Genomic DNA, 18,455 nt, shown 5'->3' on the forward strand with positions numbered 1-18,455 from the left:
TTGAGACACAGTTCGTATACCAGTTTTACCCACATCAAGTGTATAATTTGGTGATTTTTAGGTTTTAGATCTGTACAGAGTTGTGCAACCAGCACCATAATCACTTTTACATTTTCATCACCCCCAAAAGAAAAACCATACCCTTTACCTGTCACCCTCCAGTCTGTCCCTAATCCCCTGCCTTAGGGAACTACTCATCTACCTTCTCTGTATAAATTTATCTATTCTAGACAGTTCATGTAAATGGAGCCATACAGTACAGGGTCTTTTGTGACTGGCTTCTTTCACTTACCATGATGTTTTCAAGGTTCATCAGTGTATCTTTTATCGGTATTTCCTTCCTTTTTATGGCCCAGTAATACTCCATTATATGTTTATACACATTTTGTTTTTCCATTTATGTGTTGATGGACATTTGGGTTATTTCTATCTTTTGGCTGTTAGGAATAGTGCTTCCGTGAACATGGGTGTGTATATAGGTTATCTGCGTGGACGTGTTTTCAGTGCTCTTGGGTATATACCTAGGAGTGAAATTACTGGGTCAGATAGTAACTTTATGTTTAACTGCTCAAGGAACTGGCAGACTGTGTTTTCCAAAGCAGCTGCACCATTTTAAATTCCCACCCGCAGCGTACGAGGGTTCCAAGTTTTCCATATCCTTGCCAGCATGTGTGTTAACGGCTTTTTGATTATAGCCATCCTCGTGAGCATGAAGTTGCGTCTCGTTATGGTCTCCATGTGCACTTTCCTGATGGCGGTGATGTGGGGCATCTTATCATGTGCTTCTTTGCCATTTGTGTGTCTTCTTTGGAGAAATAGCTATTCAGATCCTGTGCTCATTTTTCTATTTGGCTTATTTGTCTTTTTATTATTGAATTGTAAGTGTTCCTTATGTATTCCAGGTACAAACACATTATCAGATGCTTGATTTACAAAAATTTTATTCCATTCTGTTATTTTCCTCACTTTCTTGATAATGCCTTTTGAAGCATAAAAGTCTGTTTTGTTGCTTGTGCTTATTTGTTTTTCTTCTTTTTTAAATTAGTAAATGAAATTCCTTCAAGGAAGCTTTGTTCTGTGAGGTGGGGCAGAATAAAACACTCAAAAATTCCAAGTTTTTTTCAAAATTTCTTTTTTAATGTTTATTTATTTTTGAGAGAGAGAGTGAGACAGAGCATGAGCAGAGGAGGGCCAGAGAGAGAGAGGGAGACACAGAATCTGAAGCAGGCTTCAGGCTCTGAGCTGTTAGCACAGAGCCTGATGCAGGGCTCGAACCACAAACCGTGAGATCATGACCTGAGCCGAAGTCAGACAGACACCTAACCGGCTGAGCCACCCAGGTGCCCCCAAAATTCCAAGTTTTTAATTCTTCTTTAAAAATAGTATTTGAATGAGAGGAAGTATTTATACAGTTTTGAAATATGACCACAGTGAGTACTACGAAGTGTTGCAATACTGGATTAAAAAGACCCGGGTGCCTGGGTGGCAAAGTTGGTTAAGCATGTGATTCTTGATCTCAGCTCAGGTCTTGTTCTCAGGGTCATGAGTTCAAGCCCCACATTGGGCTCTGCACTGGGCATGAAGCCTACTTTAAAAAAACAAACTCATTGAGCAGTCTGCCCCCTGTGGTCCCTGGGGCTGTGACTAAAGGAGGAAATCCAGATGAGAAGAGCTGGCTCAGTGATCTGATGATTTCTTTTTTTCCAAAATTCTTGTTAAGTTGTTTTATGTCACCTTTTCAGTGAAAGTAGCGATGAAAGGAATTACTAAGTGGTGGTTTATTGGTTTATTCAGTCTTGATTTTCCAAACTGGAAGCACTCTCTGCCTGCCTTCAGGCATGTTGCTTCAGTGGCTCTCACTCAGGGACCATTTAATGTAGTTCAGTTCATTATGCTGAATGCTTTACACATCATCTTTCCAGTCCTTTCAGTTCACAGCATGATCCTGTGAGGTGTGTAGAATAATCCCCTTTTGAGGATGAGGCTAAAAGTGAGTGTGAGTTCTTTGCCCAGAGGTACTGAGTAGATGTGCCACACTTGAGCCACACTGCCAGCCCCCAGCTGAGCCACCGAGCTGGCCACCTTGCCTCCTTGGGTGTATGGATGCCCTGCTGGAAGTCTAGAGGGCAGTGGGGCTGTCAGCGGTGAGCAGGAGCTTGGTATTTCAGCAGGATGAGGGAGGTGGTCCTCTGTCCTCTCCTGGAGAGTAGATTTGGAACCTCATTCATGCCTGATAGCCTTTGCTTTTGCTCCTAGCTACGAGGGCACTGGCCGGTCCCTGTCCCTCAAGCTGATTCAGCAGCTCCGTCAACAGAGCGCCCAGAGCCAGATCAGCACCACTGCTGAAAACAAGGCCACAGCGACAGCCAGACTGGCATCAGGTACCCCCAGAGCGCTGAATGGGCCCGTCCATGGCAGGTCCCCACAGATTCTCTTGCTGGATCATCTCCTCATGCCACCACAGGCAGTACCAAACTGTCATACTGTCAGGCACGAAGGCTGGGTCCCCAGGAAGGGGAATTGCTTTCCCCAAGGAATAGCAAGCCAGTGACCAGATGGGAGACTGACCCAGGCCTTCTGGGTTGGGCCCTTGTTTGTTACTGCCTTACGGCACGGTCACACTGACTTAGATCCCTGTGGGATCAGTGTCATGGCAAATTGAACATCCCCCAGAATAGTTTAAAACCACTCAGTTAAAATCTTTAAGCTGTATTTATGTGGGCATCAGGTAACAAAGAGAAAGTAGAACATTTGCTTTGCTCTTTTAGACAAACACATTTAATAATTGTTTCTCGTGTGTGTGTGTGTGTGTGTGTGTGTGTGTGTGTGTGTGTGTGTGTGTTTTGTGGGGAGCAGCGCGAACGCTGCATGAGGTTTCCCTGCAGGAGTCCATCCGATACGCCCCCGGGGACGCGGTGGAGCAGTGGCTGAACGACTTGTTGTGCCTGGATTGCCTCAACATCCCCCGGATAGTCTCAGGCTGCCCCCTGCCTGAGGCCTGCGAGCTGTATCCTCCTGGGTTCTGTGCCCAGTGAAGGGAGGGGGGTGATGGAAGAATTCGGTTTTGGCCTTTTGTTTCATAGGCTGCTGCTCGAAGGAGAGGGGGAAAGTTAGACATTCTCCATTTCCTTTCTTTTCCTTCCCTAATGTGTTCTGTGCAGGACACAGGGCTCTTCCTTCTAATCTGAGGGACATCTACATATCCAGGTTTCCCTTTGGAAGCAGTGTGTCCTATTTTGGGCTCTCTTTGGTTTGTTTTGGTTGCTTAACTCCAGACCCAGCTACTACGTTAACAGAGATACTCTCTTTTGCTACCACAAGGCCTCCGAAGTTTTCCTCCAAAGGCTTATGGCCCTCTATGTGGCTTCTCACTACAAGGTAACTGCAGCTGGCTGAAGTGGGTGAACTGCAGCTCTGACAGTCCCCCTTTACCGGCTTTCCATGTCTTGTATTCCCCAGTGGCTCAGGTGACTATTCTGTTGGGACTTAAATGTCCTGATGTTGTCAAGGTCCACTGACTTTGCCGGAGGGATTGCATTTCCCATGGTTGTTCAGGCCTGTCTTGGGCTCCTAGCTTTGCACACGGAGTGTGGGATTCCTGCACGTAACTCCATACTTGGTGGGTGGGGAGGGTGGAAAGCTTTGCCTGTTTTAAAACGGGTTCTTCTATCTTTCCCTTGTCTGCTAATCAGATAGACTCAGATGATGTAGCAGCTGTTACCTGGTGGTGCTGACTGACCCAGCCCAGCCTTTTACCTCTGGGCTATTTTCAAACGTTTATTTTTGAGAGAGAGAGAGAGAGCATGCATGCACGCAAGTCGGGGAGGGGCAGAGAGAGAGGGGGATAGAGGATCCAAAGTGGGCTCTGTGCTAACAGCAGAGCCTGCCGTGAGACTCAGACTCACAAACCGTGAGATCGTGACCTGAGCCGAAGTTGGACACTTAACCAACTGAGCCCCCCAGGACTCCCCGCCCCGGGCTATTCTTAAGGAGCACTGGATGCAAATTTAGAATATTTGAGAGTCTTCAAAACTAAAGGGCACATTGGGAAGGACATTTCTTGAGTATCTAGGTAGCATTTTTGTGAACACCCCTTAACGGGAGGCTGAAGAGTTGGTGCTAGAAGTGGTGATAGGTTTTCTTGAGATAGCCTCTTCTCTGGGAAGTGACAAGTTCACTCCCCCGCTGTGAACTACACAGTGCTAACTAGGCAGTTCTCTGCCCTCTGCAGCCTCAGCGCTCGTGGAGAGATGACAGCAAACATTTGAGGCGAAGTCCCACATAGGCCATCTCGGAGGGTCTCAGGCTGGCGGCCAAGATGCTGGAAAAGAGCTTCCCCAAGTTTCAGCTCGCCACTTGGCTTTGGGGAAGGTGGTGCTCCAGTCAGTGACTCCGGAGTGGCCTCTTGAGTAAAGGACAAGAGGAGTGGTTCTCATGGACCCGTATTTGTGCCCCACAGAACTCCCCCAACGATCTCCAGATGCTTTCTGATGCGCCTGCCCACCTTCTGTTCTGCCTCCTGCCCCCGGTGCCCCCCACCCAGAATGCCCTTCCCGAAGTGCTTGCTGTCATCCAGGTATGCTGGCATTCATTTGAAGAACCACTTAGGAATCAAGGATTAATGGCTCAGTAACTGTGGCCTGGGAGGGGGAGTGTTGATTCCTGGTGCGGAGCCAAGTAGCTGGGTCATCCGGGGCAGACATTTAGGATGTGTGGAAGGGAACCACTGCCGACAGAAACCCAGAGCCCCACTGATGGGTGAATAGATGAAAGTCGGAACTGGCCGCTCGTATTTTGATTTACGGCTCCTCCTAAAACAGGATTTGTTTGTTTTGCTCTTATTACAAAAGCAACATGTGTACTTCTAAAATTAGAAAATACAGATGGAAACATGAGATCATAGGGTTTGGTAGTCTGGGTTTTTGTTTTGTTTTTTTTTTTTTTTTTGCAGTGTGTCAAATATTCATAATCTCTGTCGTTTTTATTTTTTTCATAATTTCTGTAGTTTTTAAAGGTTTTAAAGGCTGCATTATTTATGCATGTACCATACCGTGTATAACCATTCTCCTTTTAGACACTAGAGTCGTGAATTTGCACTATTTCATATAGAGCTGCATGAGCGTCCCGTGTCTTAATTGATGTTTGCACATGTGCACATTGTGTGGAGACCCTCTTCTAGTGTAGTTTCTGTGCTTTGGGCCAGAGTTTGTCTGTGTTCTACCTTGTTATGACAGTGTCTGGATGCTCCTGGGGCAGAGTAATGACTGTTCCACTGAAAATGGAAGTCAGTTACAGGGTGAAGCCGGAACTGGAGTGGAAACAGCTGGCCTCGTCAGGGAACTAGCAGAATGCTGATGATCTGTGAGTGGGCTCTGTACCTGGGCTGGCCTTTCTGTCTACACCGTCCTGCTTCCCCCATAGGTGTGCCTGGAGGGGGAGATTTCTCGCCAGTCCATCTTGAACAGCCTGTCTCGAGGCAAGAAGGCTTCGGGGGACCTGATTCCATGGACCGTGTCCGAACAGGTGCTGCACTTTCCCTGGTATGGCTGAGTGAGTGAAGTTGGTGGTGTTGGAGGACTTTTTTGTTGCTCACGTACTGCCCTGTGTCTCCCACACAGTTCCAAGACCCAGACTTCGGTGGCCTTTCAGGTGGAAGGGTTGTTCGCATTGCTGTTCACCCGGATTATCAAGGGGTAATGTGTCCTCAATGCTTCTCAAAACTCGATGCTTTATTAGCTGCAGCCGTGTTGCTGGCAGCTTGTGAGGGCAGGTGGATTTGGTGGTATGAATGGAAGGCTGGTCAAGGAATAAGCAGTTCCAGGAACTCCTCTGCCATGAACAGTTTTCCTGGGGCTGGGGGTGGCGAGTGGGCAGGATGATTGTATATGCTTGCTTTTCTTTTGTGAGGACAGAGCTCTTGTGAACCTGACCTACTTTTCACCATTACCTCCTCTTAGAAATCCCCACTGCCGGGGTGCCTGGGTGGCTCAGTCGGTTAAGAGTCTGACTTCGGCTCAGGTCATGATCTCATGGTTTGTGGGTTCGAGCCCCATGTTGGGCTCTGTGCTGACAGCTTAGAGCCTGGAGCCTGCTTCATATTCTGTGTCTCCCTCTCTCTCTGCCCCTCCCCGACTCACACTCTGTCTCTCACTCTCTCAAAAAATAAACAATAAAAAAAAAAAAAAATTAAAAAAAAAAAGAAATCCCCACTGGGGAGTCCGTTGTGGAGACATCAGTTTGGGGCTTGCTAGTCTGTGGATCAGAAAGCCCAGCCAGCCATCCTCAGGCTCAGGCTAGATGGTGTGAGAGTGAGGGTCATAGCATGCTCACTCTTAAGGGTCTCTCTTCGGACCTCTTTGAGGGATTTCATTAATTCTCTTTGCCAAGTGTACTGTGACTCAGAGTGAAGGCTTTCTGGAAGGAGTTCAGGGACGTAGAGGTGATTTAGACAGATTGAGAACATTCTCTTCCTTGTCTGTCTCCCTCCATGTTTGCTCACAGATGGGCTACGGCAGCCGAGCTCTGCAGCTGCTGCAGATGTACTTTGAGGGCAGATTCCCTTGTCTCGAGGAAAAGGTCCTTGAGACGTCACAAGAAATTCGTACCGTCAGCAGCGAGGTAAGCATCTTTTGGCCGAACTCCTTGTTCCTGGAGGATGGTTCTCAGGAGCATCTAGAACTGTCCAGTGGTCTGGGCTGTCTGAGCACCAGCAGATTTCCTCCTGTTTTGGAGAAGCTCTTGCTTCTCCAGCTGCCACTGGTGTTGAGAACCTCAGATCAGCATTATCAGCATCACCTGGAAACCTATTTTAAAAATGCCGGTTTTTAAGCCCTGCCCGCAGTCATGCTGACTCAGAGGGTCAGGAGTGGGGCCCAGCGGTTTGTGTCTCAGCTCCTAGGTAATGCCGCTGCGTGCTCCAGCTTACAGCCGCCCAGCACTGAGCCGGGTCTAAGGGAAGTTGTGTCTTTCTTGGTAAGGTGATAAACGCCAGGAACTGTGATGGCTTTTTACACACGTTCACTTGATTTTCACAGTAGCCCGTTCAGGAGGTGGGGAAAGGCCTTATGTTTAAGGTCCGGCTCAGCGGTTTGTTACTTCCCAAGTCCCAGACCCATCTGATGACAGAACTGGATCTTCGGAACCCCACCTCTGTCTCTCTTTAAATCACGTGGCTATTTTCCTGAATGCTGGGTTTGGAGCGGTGTGGTTTCATGCATGTCCAGGTGTTTGGTATACTTGGAAATGATCACTGGACTGAGTGGTGTGCCTCTATTTTAAAATCCAGGGAACAGAGAAATCTGTCCCAGTTTTTACTGTGTTTAGGTCAGAGCCTGGTATGGTGGGGGTGCTTGGGAATGTTACTAAGCTTCCTCTCCCTTTACTGGGTGGACTGTGTTCTCTTCCTGACATCCTGTAGGCTGTCAGCTTGTTGGAAGAGGTCATCACTCCCCGGAAGGACTTGCCTCCCTTACTCCTCAAACTGAATGAGAGGCCTGCTGAGCGCTTGGATTACCTGGGTGTGTCCTATGGCTTGACCCCCAGGCTCCTCAAGTAAGGGTCTGCCTGCTCTTTCTCTTTCACATCACCCCGTGGCCTTGGTGTCCTGAAAATGAGCGTTCTGTGGACTGTGTTTGCCCTTCCAGCTGGTGTGTTTGTCGGTTCCGTTGACCACTCCCCCACCCCTGCCCAGCCCTTCCCGTCTTCATCTGCCGGCCGGTCTCAGAAGGTGCGCACAGTGACCTGCTCTTTTTGTGTCTTGGCAGGTTCTGGAAGCGAGCTGGATTTGTTCCTGTGTATCTGAGACAGACCCCGGTGAGTGAGGTGGAGGAGGGGTGTGGGTTTGCAGTTACAGTTGGTGACAGGTCTGTCCTTATATGGAGCCCAGGTGCCTCTTGCTATGCTCTGAGCACGTGTGCCCTGCCTCCAAGAGGTTTATTCTGATGGACACCAAAACAGCCATCGCCACTTCAAGGCCATGCGATCACACACTTCGCTCCCCCGCTGTGTGGTGCACACTCGGTGTGTACCTGGCTTTGTGCTTGATTGTAAAATGGCAGAAGTGCGTGTGGACTCGTTCGTCAAATTCTGGAATCCTGCAGCCTGGGGGCCTCCTAGAATTTGTGAAAAGTGTAGCAGTGTCTTTAGGAGAGGCTTGCAGATGCGCAGCCTCAGGTATGTGAAGGAGGGATGTGATTACGTGGATGACCAAGCCATGGAGGATTATTATGGAAGGGAGAGACTTACTGGGAGTTCGTTAAAAAAAAGAATCTAGCACCTGCAATGAGTAAGGTAAGCCACAAAACTTATTTTCTAATGGGTAGAATTAGGCAACAAGAAAGTGAAGAAATGAGAAGTTTTTTAGGTTACGCTATGTGCCATGAAGAAGAAATTGGAAGTGTAGCGTACTGAGTGGTCAGGCTTCTGAGGGGTGGCTTTTCCAACTGGACCCTGAGCATAATGCACTAGCCACATGGACGGTCCCAGAGAAATAGGTGTTTCTTTTTTTGTTTGTTTTGTTTTGTTTTTAAACTTAGAGAGCCTGCAAGTGAGTGGGGGAGGGGCAGAGAGAGCAGGGAGAGAATCCCAAGCAGGCTCCTTGCTGTCCGCGCAGAGCCGGATGCGGGACTTGATCTTACAAACTGTGAGATTATGACCTGAGCTGAAATCAAGACCCGGATGCTTAATTGGCTGAGCCGCCCAGGCACCCTGAAAAATATGTTTCTAAGCAACAAGTGCAGGGCCTGAGGTGGAAGTGAATCGGTGATTTGAAAGCGACAAAAGAAGGTTGGCGTGGGTCATTGGCTGGGGACTCTGTTTTCTTCCCTCCAGTTGGAGGAAGGTGTTCAGGAGCTGTGGCTGCTGTGTAGACAGTGGATGGTGGTGGCCCAAGAGTGGAGGCGAGGATGTGGGTGGATGAGAGATGGGGTGTGGGCTGAGGAGGAAGCAGTGAAGATGGAGAGAAGTGGCCGAGGCCGGGCATGTTTGGGGGTGACACTGACTAGAACTGAAGGATTGGATTGCAAGATGAGCGAACCAAAAGAATCGAGGATAATTCTTAGGTTTTTGGCTTGAGAGTCAGTAAGAACTGGGAGATAGAGGTGTTATTTGCCGAGAAGAGCCGCTGGGGGAGGGACAGGTCTGGAGGTGACAGAGGGAATGCCCTGGCACAGTGGGAGATGCTTGTCAGATGCCCGATGGGGACAGAGACAAGCGGTGGCCTGCAGGAGTCTGGCACTCCAGGTAGAGGTTGGGGCTGGAGATGGACACTTGGGAGTGTATTCTCAAGAGAATATACTCCCCGGGGTCAAGGACTTTGTTTTCTTCACAGCCGTAACCCCGGCACTTAATATCATCTACTACGTGTGGTATTGTGTTCAGTAAATATTTTTCAGTGAATGAGTACATTTTAAAAGTTATCGAAAGCTGGGACTGAAAGTCAACTGAGGGTGCGTCCTGGACTGTCCAGCCTTTGGAGGAATGAGTCAGGAGACGGCAGAGTGGCCTTGAGGTGGAGGCGAAAGTTGGGGAGCGTGTCAGAAGCCAGGATTAACCAGTGTTTCAAGAAAGGGACTCGGTGGCTTTCGGAGAGCAAGTAAGCTGAGGACAAATAAATGGTCAATGGACAATGGTGATTAGAAGGAAGGCAGCTCCTGGAGAGCCCAGGGCTCATCCTAACTGGAGAGAATGGAACGTGAGGAAATAGATGATTCATATGGGAAGTAAAAGGGGCAGAGAAACAAGGTAGCTGCAGGGAGACTGGCATTCAGGGGAGTTTATCTGGTGGGAGATTCTAGAACATGGTTGTTTGCTGTAGGGTATGATTCTGTAGAGATCACACAAATCGTAGTATAGGTGACAGGGGCTGATTGCAGACCTCGAGGCAGGGGGAGTAGGACCCTGGGTGCAGGGGGTGAGGTGGCCACCTCATCCTTCACAGCAACAGAGAAGGCAGAAAGTTTGGGCACAGAAGGTGTGGGTCAGTTGGTTGGGTTGGTGCTGGGAGGACGAAGTTCTGTTTTCCCAGATGGGAGGCTGAGAGAAGGGGCGTTGGAGGTTTGATTGTTTTGGAGTGCACAAAGCCCCCAGTTTCCACGGGCGGTGCCCATTTGAGAGTTTAAAGCGGGCCTGGTGAAGACCACTGGGTGTTCGGCTGCTTCTGTGTGGGCAGAGCAGCTCCCAGGTGGGCTGGGTCCTTGTCAGTGAGTGGGGCTGAGGCTGGGCTTAAATTTGCTGGTCGGCTGTGAGGTTTGTGCAGACCGTTGAGTTCAGCATAGACCACGGTTTATCCCTGTGCTCTTGTGCGGTGTGCCACTCATTTGTGACATGGTGTGGGTATTTTGCTATGTGAGTGCTCTTTGGTCAAAATCCAGTACATGTTTCTATTGTGTGGGGTTTGTGGTTGTTATGTAATAAAAACGTAAAGACCTATGTTCACTATTTTAGCACCTAGAGAAACTTGCATTTGCAAGCTGGTTGCCAGTATAGGAACTCTAGGTTTGGGGCAGGGAGTTTTGTTGTAAGTTACCCAAAACCTGTTGATTGGATCATGTGGAGTTTAAGCTGTAATGACTCAGAGTTCAGAATCTGACCTGATGGCGTATGAGTGGCTCACTTCCATGGGTCTGGAGCAGACCTTGAACCGCTCTGCTCCACTCCTGTGGCACCTGCTAGGAAGTCACAGAACCGAGGGGCCTCTGAAAGCTGTTATGCGGGAAATGAGGCTGTGTGGACGTGCAGGCAGTGCGTGGGGGGCTCTCCTAGCTGAGAGGAAGGAGACGCCTCTGGAAGCTCTGTGTCTTCCTGCCCTTCAACAATGACAGCTTCTTCAGAAAAGGGTGTTCTTGGTACCAAGTAGGCGTTTGTGTTTCCAGAATGACCTGACTGGAGAACACTCGTGCATCATGCTGAAGACACTGACTGATGAGGATGAGGCTGACCAGGGAGCCTGGCTCCCGGCCTTTTGGAAAGGTAAATTAGAGTAGAAGGGAGACAGGTGACAGGCAGGCGGCCCCCAGACCTCTGACTCTGTGCGGTTGTCCTCCGCAGACTTCCGAAGGCGGTTCCTAGCCCTGCTGTCCTACCAGTTCGGCACCTTCTCGCCTCCCCTGGCTCTGAACATCATTCAGAACAGGAACATCGGGAAGCCAGCACAGCCAGGTGAGCCGCGCGGACTGGCGCAGAGGGCTGGTAGTGGCTTGGTTTTTGGAGGCAGGAGGTGGGCGTGGTGGTCCAGGAAGGCTGGCTTAAGAATTGAGGGATGGGCCCCCAGCCTGCATCTCCCACTGACCCCCCCCTTCCTGCCTTTGCCCCAGCTGGCCCCACTCTGCCCACAATACTTTCCATCTTTGTAACGAGACTTTGGGTGTTAAATAAGTTCATATAGCTAGTTAATTGTGGAACTTGATTTAAATTCTGTGAGCTACAGTAACCAGCTTAATTCTCAGGCTCAGTGTCCTCATTCATGAAATTTGTAATAATATGTGCTCCTCCTCCTGTGGCTGACACATGGGAAGTGCTTTGGACATGTAAATTCCGTTGGAATATTTAAAATATTAAAAAGTGTAATGGATCATTAGTATTAATAGCTGTAGGTTTTTTCTGCTGCTGGGTATGTGTGTGTACCTTTTCTTTTTTCTTTTTTTTGCCAATTATATTTTAAGGGAAAAATCTGTTTTCCTCAAACTGGGCAGAGCATACACACTTTCTGTGAAGCTGGGTCCTGAGGAGAAGTGGCAAAGTGGGGAAGGAGTGTTGTGCTTCTCTATCCCTGGGACGCTGGAGCCTTTCCTTGGTCTGATGGGCTGGCGTGGAACTCTGAGCAAGGGTGACATGCCAACTGTCCCCCCTCCCTGCGTGGCCTGAGGCCGCCTGCCCTTGGCAAGAGAAAGGTCAGGGCTGGCCCAGAGGAGGCCCTGTGGAGGAGCAGCTGTTAGGGCGCCACCAGGGGACCACTGTGTGTTACTTGGGAACCGCATCAGGCCTTGCAAGGACGTCCGGCTGCTCTAATGTGTCTGGCTCTGTTGCTTGGACAGCACTGTGCCGGGCCGAACTGGAAGCCCTCTTCCTCCCCTATGACCTGAAGAGGCTGGAGATGTACTCACGGAACATGGTGGACTATCATCTCATCATGGACCTGATCCCGGCCGTCTCCCGGATGTATTTCCTAAACCAGCTGGGGGACCTGTCCCTGTCTGCGGCCCAGTCAGTAGGTTATCTGCTGCTTGTGTGCCCATTCAGTTGGATGCTCTGATGTAATTTTGTGCATTTAATTCCTTACGGTTCTGATCGGTGGGTAGTGTTCTCCCCGTTTTACAGGTGGGGGGACACTTGGGCTCTGAAGTTGACTCACGTGCCTGGCCATACAGTCAGAGGAAGAGCTGCGGTTTGAACCCACATTCTTCCCACCCCACCACATTGCCTTGATTCTAACTCTACCTTAGCAGAGGTTCAAGGGCACTGTGTAATTTAAAATGCAGCTGTGAAGCAGCTGTTTGTCAGGATAATCAGTTTGGGGATTTCAGGAGGAGGAAGCATTTCTTGGTGGTTTCAGTAACAGGGTGAAAGAGAAGATGCCAGAACAGACCATACCAGTCAATATTTTGTGGCAGATAGCTTTGGTCAAAAGAAAGTGACTGGTTCTCCGTGCCCTTTTAATGGGTAAGGGCCTGTCCTAGTGGCCACTCCAGCAGATTTTCCATCCTCCAGGCTCTTCTCTTAGGCATTGGCCTCCAGCACAAGTCTGTGGATCAGCTGGAAAAGGAGATTGAGCTGCCCTCAGGCCAGTTGATGGGACTTTTCAACCGGATCATCCGCAAAGTGGTGAAGGTAATGTCATCTGAAGGCAGGGTTTTGATCTGCTTCCGATAATTCAACAAACTCACTCCCTGCCCTAAAACAAATAGATGTTAACGTTTGGCCGTATTTGTTGCAGATCTTCTCACTCACTCACTCACTCACTCTCGCTCTCACACGAAGAAATAGGGGGCTTCAGCTCTATATGGAATGTTCCTGTGCTTTCTCCCGGGGCGGCACCACTGTTAGGAATTTGCTATCTTCCAGTCTGTGTTTTTCTACTCTTACCATGAAGGGGTGCACTCTTGCCCATGTGAAGTGTGTGCTAAGTGACTCGGTAGTGAGTGACAGGGTCCCAGCTGCCGCTCCGCTTCATCTCTCGGCCGTTGTCTTGCAGCTATTTAATGAAGTGCAGGAGAGGGCCATTGAGGAGCAGATGGCAGCAGTGAAGGATGTGGTTATGGAGCCCACGATGAAGACCCTCAGTGATGACCTGGTAGGACCTGCTTAAAGCGTGGGAATGTCGGAGGCGCACCCGTCGCCCTGGGGGGAGAGTCCTCTGCCCTGACGCAGCGGAGTCCCCCTGGCCTGCGTGTGCTCGCGCTCTCGCTCCCCGACGTGCGATGCCCCCCGAGTGCGTGCGTGCAGGCGGTCCAGCACTGCTACTGACAGCTTGTTTGTCCTTTCAGGCTTTTGCAAACACACATTTGATATTCTTTTAGTAAGAGCTGCCTCTGATGGCGGGGAAGGGGGTGAACCGAGGAGAAGGAGCTGTCTGCTCTCCTAGTGATACCGTGCCCTCTTTTTCTGTCATTTGTCCTCTGCTCGGCTCTGACCTGCTCTGTCTCTGGGGCTTTGACCGCAGGATGAAGCAGCAAAGGAATTCCAGGAGAAACACAAGAAAGAAGTGGGGAAGCTGAAGAACATGGACCTCTCTCAGTAAGGCCCCCGCACCGCTCATGGGGAGTGGAGGCTCCGCCTTGGCCTTGAGGACCCTGGGGACCTGTCTGCAGCTCCCTTCTGATCCACATCCGGGTGCCCTGGCAGCTGTCACGTGGCACCATTTTAGAAGCCAAACAGCTAAAACCTCTCTAACTCACTCTGCATATTTTGAGGATTTTCCCTCAGGTCCCCAGGGAGGGGTGCTAATTGATGAACATCCATTTTCTTTTTTTTTTTTATTTAAAAAAAAATTTTTTTTTTAACATTTATTTATTTTTGAGACAGAGACAGAGCATGAATGGGGGAGGGGCAGAGAGAGAGGGAGACACAGAATCGGAAGCAGGCTCCAGGCTCTGAGCCATCAGCCCAGAGCCCGACGCGGGGCTTGAACTCACGGACCGCGAGATCATGACCTGAGCCAAAGTCGGACGCTCAACCGACTGAGCCACCCAGGCGCCCCAATGAACATCCATTTTCAATGGCTGCTTTTCTCTGTTTGGCTTTTACATGTAAACTTGATTCAAGAAAGGATTCTACTGCCTACAAATAAACCAAAACCCCTTGTTCTGGAACCCTCTGTGAACTAGGACTCCTAGTCCCCCTGAGCTTCAGCTGTAATGGTGTCATCCGCTCTGTGGGTTGATGTAAATGAAGTTTCTAGAATTAGTGGCCTCTGAGCTTCGTTGACCTGTAGCCCCCTGACTGAGTCCTTTAGAAATGGTGGTTGTTGGACACATGAGATGGAGGACCCTGGAGGTCCCTGGGCAGGGTTTTGAGCTCTGCCCTCAATTCACAGTATCAAAACCCTGACTTGCTGGGGCTGCTGGCTTGAGAGAGGTGGGGCGAGGTGGGGCAGGGAGGCACGATTCCAGGGCCTGTGGGCACCATGCCTCTTGAGGTGGGAGTGAGCAAGATGCTTGTGGGGCCATAGGAGGCTCCCCCTGCTGGACAGTTAGTGAGAGTATGACTCCTGGCAGGCCCTGTGGCCCTCCTTGTTCCCATGAAGCTCCCTAGTGTGCAAGTGCCCCTTCCCTCTGCCGTTCATGCTGGTGCGGCTGGCCGGGCCTTTGTGATGGGCCATGTCTGCTGAGAATGTTGTCACTATCTTCTTTTGAGCAGGCTTTGAGATTTCCTTTTTTTTTTTTTTTTTTTTTTTTTTTAAGATACATAATCCGTGGAGATGATGAAGAATGGAATGAAGTTTTGAACAAAGCTGGGGAGAATGCCTCCATTGTCAGCCTGAAGAGGTGAGGGCCCAACAGACTTCTGGCAGGAGAGGCTTTCTGGTCTCTCAGCTCCTCTAGTGACTTTCATTAGGAAATAGGAGGTCGAAGCAAAAGCTTTGAGGGACAAAATCACTACTCTTTCCTTGAGGGTAGCTCCTTTGGTATCGTATTTCCTACAGATGAGGCAGGGCCATGGGGCTCTTGTGGGCATCAGTGTGGTGTCCTGTGCACCCTCACAACGGCGGTGGCTGCTTTATTACCAGCACTGCTCTAAAAATGAAGTGACCGAGGCTCCAGGGTGTTAAGTAACTTCCCAAGAAGCATCCAGCCAGTAAGAGGCTGAGCCGGGGTCAGGACCAGCTGTGTCCACTGCTGAGGCTGGAGTTTTACCTGCTATATTCCCCTTGCTTGAAGCTGGTGATTCCCCAAGTCTTGGGTCTTAGAGTTCCTTTGCATCATAAAAATTGAGGGCTCCCAAGGGACTTTTGTTTATGAGGGTTATATCTATCAATATTTTCCATGTTAGAAGTAAACTGAGATGTTAAAAAATTCATCCAGAATTAACAATCATGGACTCATTATGGTTTTGTTGTTTAGAAAAATAGCCTTTGCCCACAAAAATCTTAAGAGTGGCGTTGTTTTACATTTACATTTTGCAAACGCTGTCTGGGTTAATAGACCGCAGCTGACTCCTCTGCTTCTGCGTTCATCCTGGTGCCATCGCACACCTCGTAGCTTCTGGAAGACTGGACAGCTGTGAGAGTGAAAGTGAGGGGCAGACAGTGTGTTTGTATTGTTGTGAAAACAGTTTCCCCCTTGGGGCCCACCTGGAAGAATTGGGGATCCCAGGAGGCCCTGCTTGAAAACCTCCCCCTCCAGCTGCTGCTCTGCAGAGGGGGGCATTTGTAGATCGTGGCTTCTCGGGCCTGAACCTATATTGGAGTTCCTGGGGAGGAGAATGAGGTTTCCCCTGCCCTCGGCCTCTGGAAATGAACTTCCACAGCTGGTTTGGAGTTAGTGGGGAGGTGAGTTCTTGGCGTTGCCATAGGATAGGTTCCCTTGAGGGATAGATTTGGAAAGAAGAAGTCTTGTGACTCTAGGAACTAGAGATCCCAGAAATCAGATACTGTCTCCTGCAGTCTCCATAAAGTTACTGTGGCATTTTGAAGGTTCCAGCAGTGCTGCCAACCTCAATCCCCGGATGCTCTCAGATGTGGCACGAGAGCTCACTGTCATCGTGTCCTAGTTTCTGGTTTGGCCAGGATAGCAGATGACGCACAGGGCCTGTGATGGCTCTGGCCTCGAGCATGGTGGCTTTGACTGGAACAAAAGGCTGGGGCGTGTGCTTGGTGTGGACCCCGCTGGTTCCGCGTCCCTCGGAGCTTGGCTTTTCCTGCCGTTTGGCTGTGTCACTGCTGGTGAGGAGCCTCCTGCTTTCACTGGCCTCTGTGGCAGATCTGCTTGAAGTTCTCTGAGTCAGTTCTACTCTTGGAGATAAAAACACTGATACCTGTCATCGTATTCTTTGAGGCCTTGCTTTTCTTTTTTGAGAGGTCATTTCGTTCAGGTGATGGTAGTGGTCTGTGGATGGAACTGTTTGCTCTCTCGTCATAGGGAGGTGTTTGTTCCCAGGACGAAATGCCACTGGAGAGAATCTTTAACCTGTAAAAGGGAAGGAAGGCGGTAGTCCTTTGCCGAATGACTCCAGTACTAAGCTGTCAGCGAGGCCGCCCCTGGCCAGCTGAAACGTGTAACCTGAGTTCCTACTCCTTTCGGTTTCTCTCTCATTTAGGAAAAATAAAATACTACCACGCTGGAAAGTATTACAGGGTGTTCTTGGGAGAGTCCTGCTTTGTATTAGAGACTATCCACAGGGTCCGTGGGATAATATGTGTGCTTTTGAGTGGTGGGAGGGGAGAATGAACAGCAATCCAAAGGGAATTCAGATTTCAGGTGTTAAGAGAGATTTATTCCTCCAAGGAAGAGCCCGGTCAGGGCAGGAACTGGTCGGCATGTTCCCCCCAGCACAGTGTCTGGCGTGCAGGTAGGCTTGCAGAGAACATTTCTGTCTCGTTAATGTTTCAGATGGTGAAAACCCGTTTTCAGACAAAGCAAAGCAAGCCTGAAGCAAAGCAGTCTGAAAGATGTTACAGATCTGTGCATATTTCATTTTCTCTTTCTATTTGTGGGTTTTTTTTTTTTTTGTCTCTCTAGTGACAAGAAAAGGAAGCTGGAAGCCAAACAAGAACCCAAACAGAACAAAAAGTTGAAGAAAAACAGAGACATGAAGAATAAAAAAGATATGAAACTGAAGCGGAAGAAATAGGAAGGTGGGCATCCGTGGCTGACGCGTAAGGAGAGGAGTCTGACGTGCTGAGCTGTCTCTGGCTGGACTGGGTGGCGGCCTGGATGTTAAAAGCAACGAAGTCCCCATCAGACCCAGAAGCTGCCCAGGAGTTCAGTCCGTGGGCCAAGCTTGGCTTAAGGCGACGTCCCTTCTGTGCTGGTCCGCTTAGAACTGGATGGTTGGACAAACCTCTGGTGCTGCTGAGGGCCTGCCTCCCCTCCCCCTGTCCAGGTCTTTTTTCCCCCATAAGTTCACACTTTGCTCTGGGCCCAGCTGTTTTGGCCCCTTCCCACCTGTTGGAGCCACGCTGACTCTTGTCCCTTCTCAGACATTAAATGCACAACCTTCTGGTGATGCTCAGGAGGCCCCTGATGGAGCCCTGGGCCTCTCGTCGTGGCCTAGAGCAGCAGGAGCTCTGGTCCAACCACGTGGCCGTGGCAGGTCACTGTTCTGTGCGCTGGGCTTTGCTCTGCCGTGAAGCATTCCTCTCCTGGCTCCGCAGGCCTGCTGCCCTGTGTCCCTGGAGAGCTTGAGCTCTTCATTTAGGAACAGACTATGACATTGAGTCCCCAGATCTGTTATTTCATCTATTTGGGAAAAAATGTGCAAGACCATTTTGCTAGCAGGGGTGAGGGAGGGATAGAGAATCTATTTTTAATAAATAACAAGCTAGAAAGACCAACCGCCTGTGGGTGCTCATTGACCGTGTGGGTGGGAGTGGTGCCTTGCCTTGTTTCTCCTGGTGGGGCTTGGCTGCCCGGTAATCTCCGGAAGGAGTTGGTACCGAGGCCGAGGGCGAGCAGGGGCCAGGGCTTACCGATGACCCAAAAGCCTTTGGGAGAATGGCGGGCACCCACTGTGCTCACTGTGGTCCCTCTGAGGGACATGCTGTGGTTCCGGGAAGCTAGCTAGCTGTGCGTTTCCTCCAAGCTTATGTCAGGTCATCGGGTCCCTTCTGTTGGGTACAGGAATTGTGTGGTGACTTCACGCATACTTTGGTATGCTGTTTCACGGTATCTACTTTCTGGTTCTAAACCCAGTACGGTGTATTGAAACCTTGACCCTGAGGGCCTCTGCTGGTTTCTGTAGGATTGTTCCTTATTATCCCTGTCGCTGAGGGTGAGAAATGCTCAAGGTGGAAGTCGGCT

The 18,455-nt window shown here is 49.8% G+C and overlaps 1 protein-coding gene across 2 annotated transcripts in view; it reads left to right on the plus strand.

Annotated features, from left to right (window-relative positions):
• Positions 1-17,989, plus strand: part of NAT10 (N-acetyltransferase 10) — a 38,806-nt gene extending 20,817 nt beyond the window's left edge. The window contains exons 13-29 of one of the 2 annotated variants that reach the window (XM_006937187.5): positions 2,257-2,381; positions 2,857-3,007; positions 3,282-3,378; positions 4,460-4,576; positions 5,422-5,523; positions 5,619-5,693; positions 6,502-6,618; positions 7,418-7,551; positions 7,764-7,812; positions 10,872-10,968; positions 11,047-11,157; positions 12,033-12,205; positions 12,706-12,825; positions 13,190-13,288; positions 13,658-13,731; positions 14,898-14,981; positions 17,175-17,989. In XM_006937187.5, the coding sequence (XP_006937249.1) occupies positions 2,257-2,381; positions 2,857-3,007; positions 3,282-3,378; positions 4,460-4,576; positions 5,422-5,523; positions 5,619-5,693; positions 6,502-6,618; positions 7,418-7,551; positions 7,764-7,812; positions 10,872-10,968; positions 11,047-11,157; positions 12,033-12,205; positions 12,706-12,825; positions 13,190-13,288; positions 13,658-13,731; positions 14,898-14,981; positions 17,175-17,286 (1,837 nt within the window). In that variant the 3' untranslated portion in view covers positions 17,287-17,989. Of the gene's footprint in view, positions 1-2,256; positions 2,382-2,856; positions 3,008-3,281; positions 3,379-4,459; positions 4,577-5,421; positions 5,524-5,618; positions 5,694-6,501; positions 6,619-7,417; positions 7,552-7,763; positions 7,813-10,871; positions 10,969-11,046; positions 11,158-12,032; positions 12,252-12,705; positions 12,826-13,189; positions 13,289-13,657; positions 13,732-14,897; positions 14,982-17,174 lie in introns of those variants that run through there. The other variant, XM_045039131.1, reaches the window with a different exon arrangement.
• Positions 17,990-18,455: the final 466 nt, after the last annotated feature.

This window comes from Felis catus, chromosome D1 (assembly GCF_018350175.1).
Source record: "Felis catus isolate Fca126 chromosome D1, F.catus_Fca126_mat1.0, whole genome shotgun sequence".
Taxonomy (NCBI): domain Eukaryota; kingdom Metazoa; phylum Chordata; class Mammalia; order Carnivora; family Felidae; genus Felis; species Felis catus.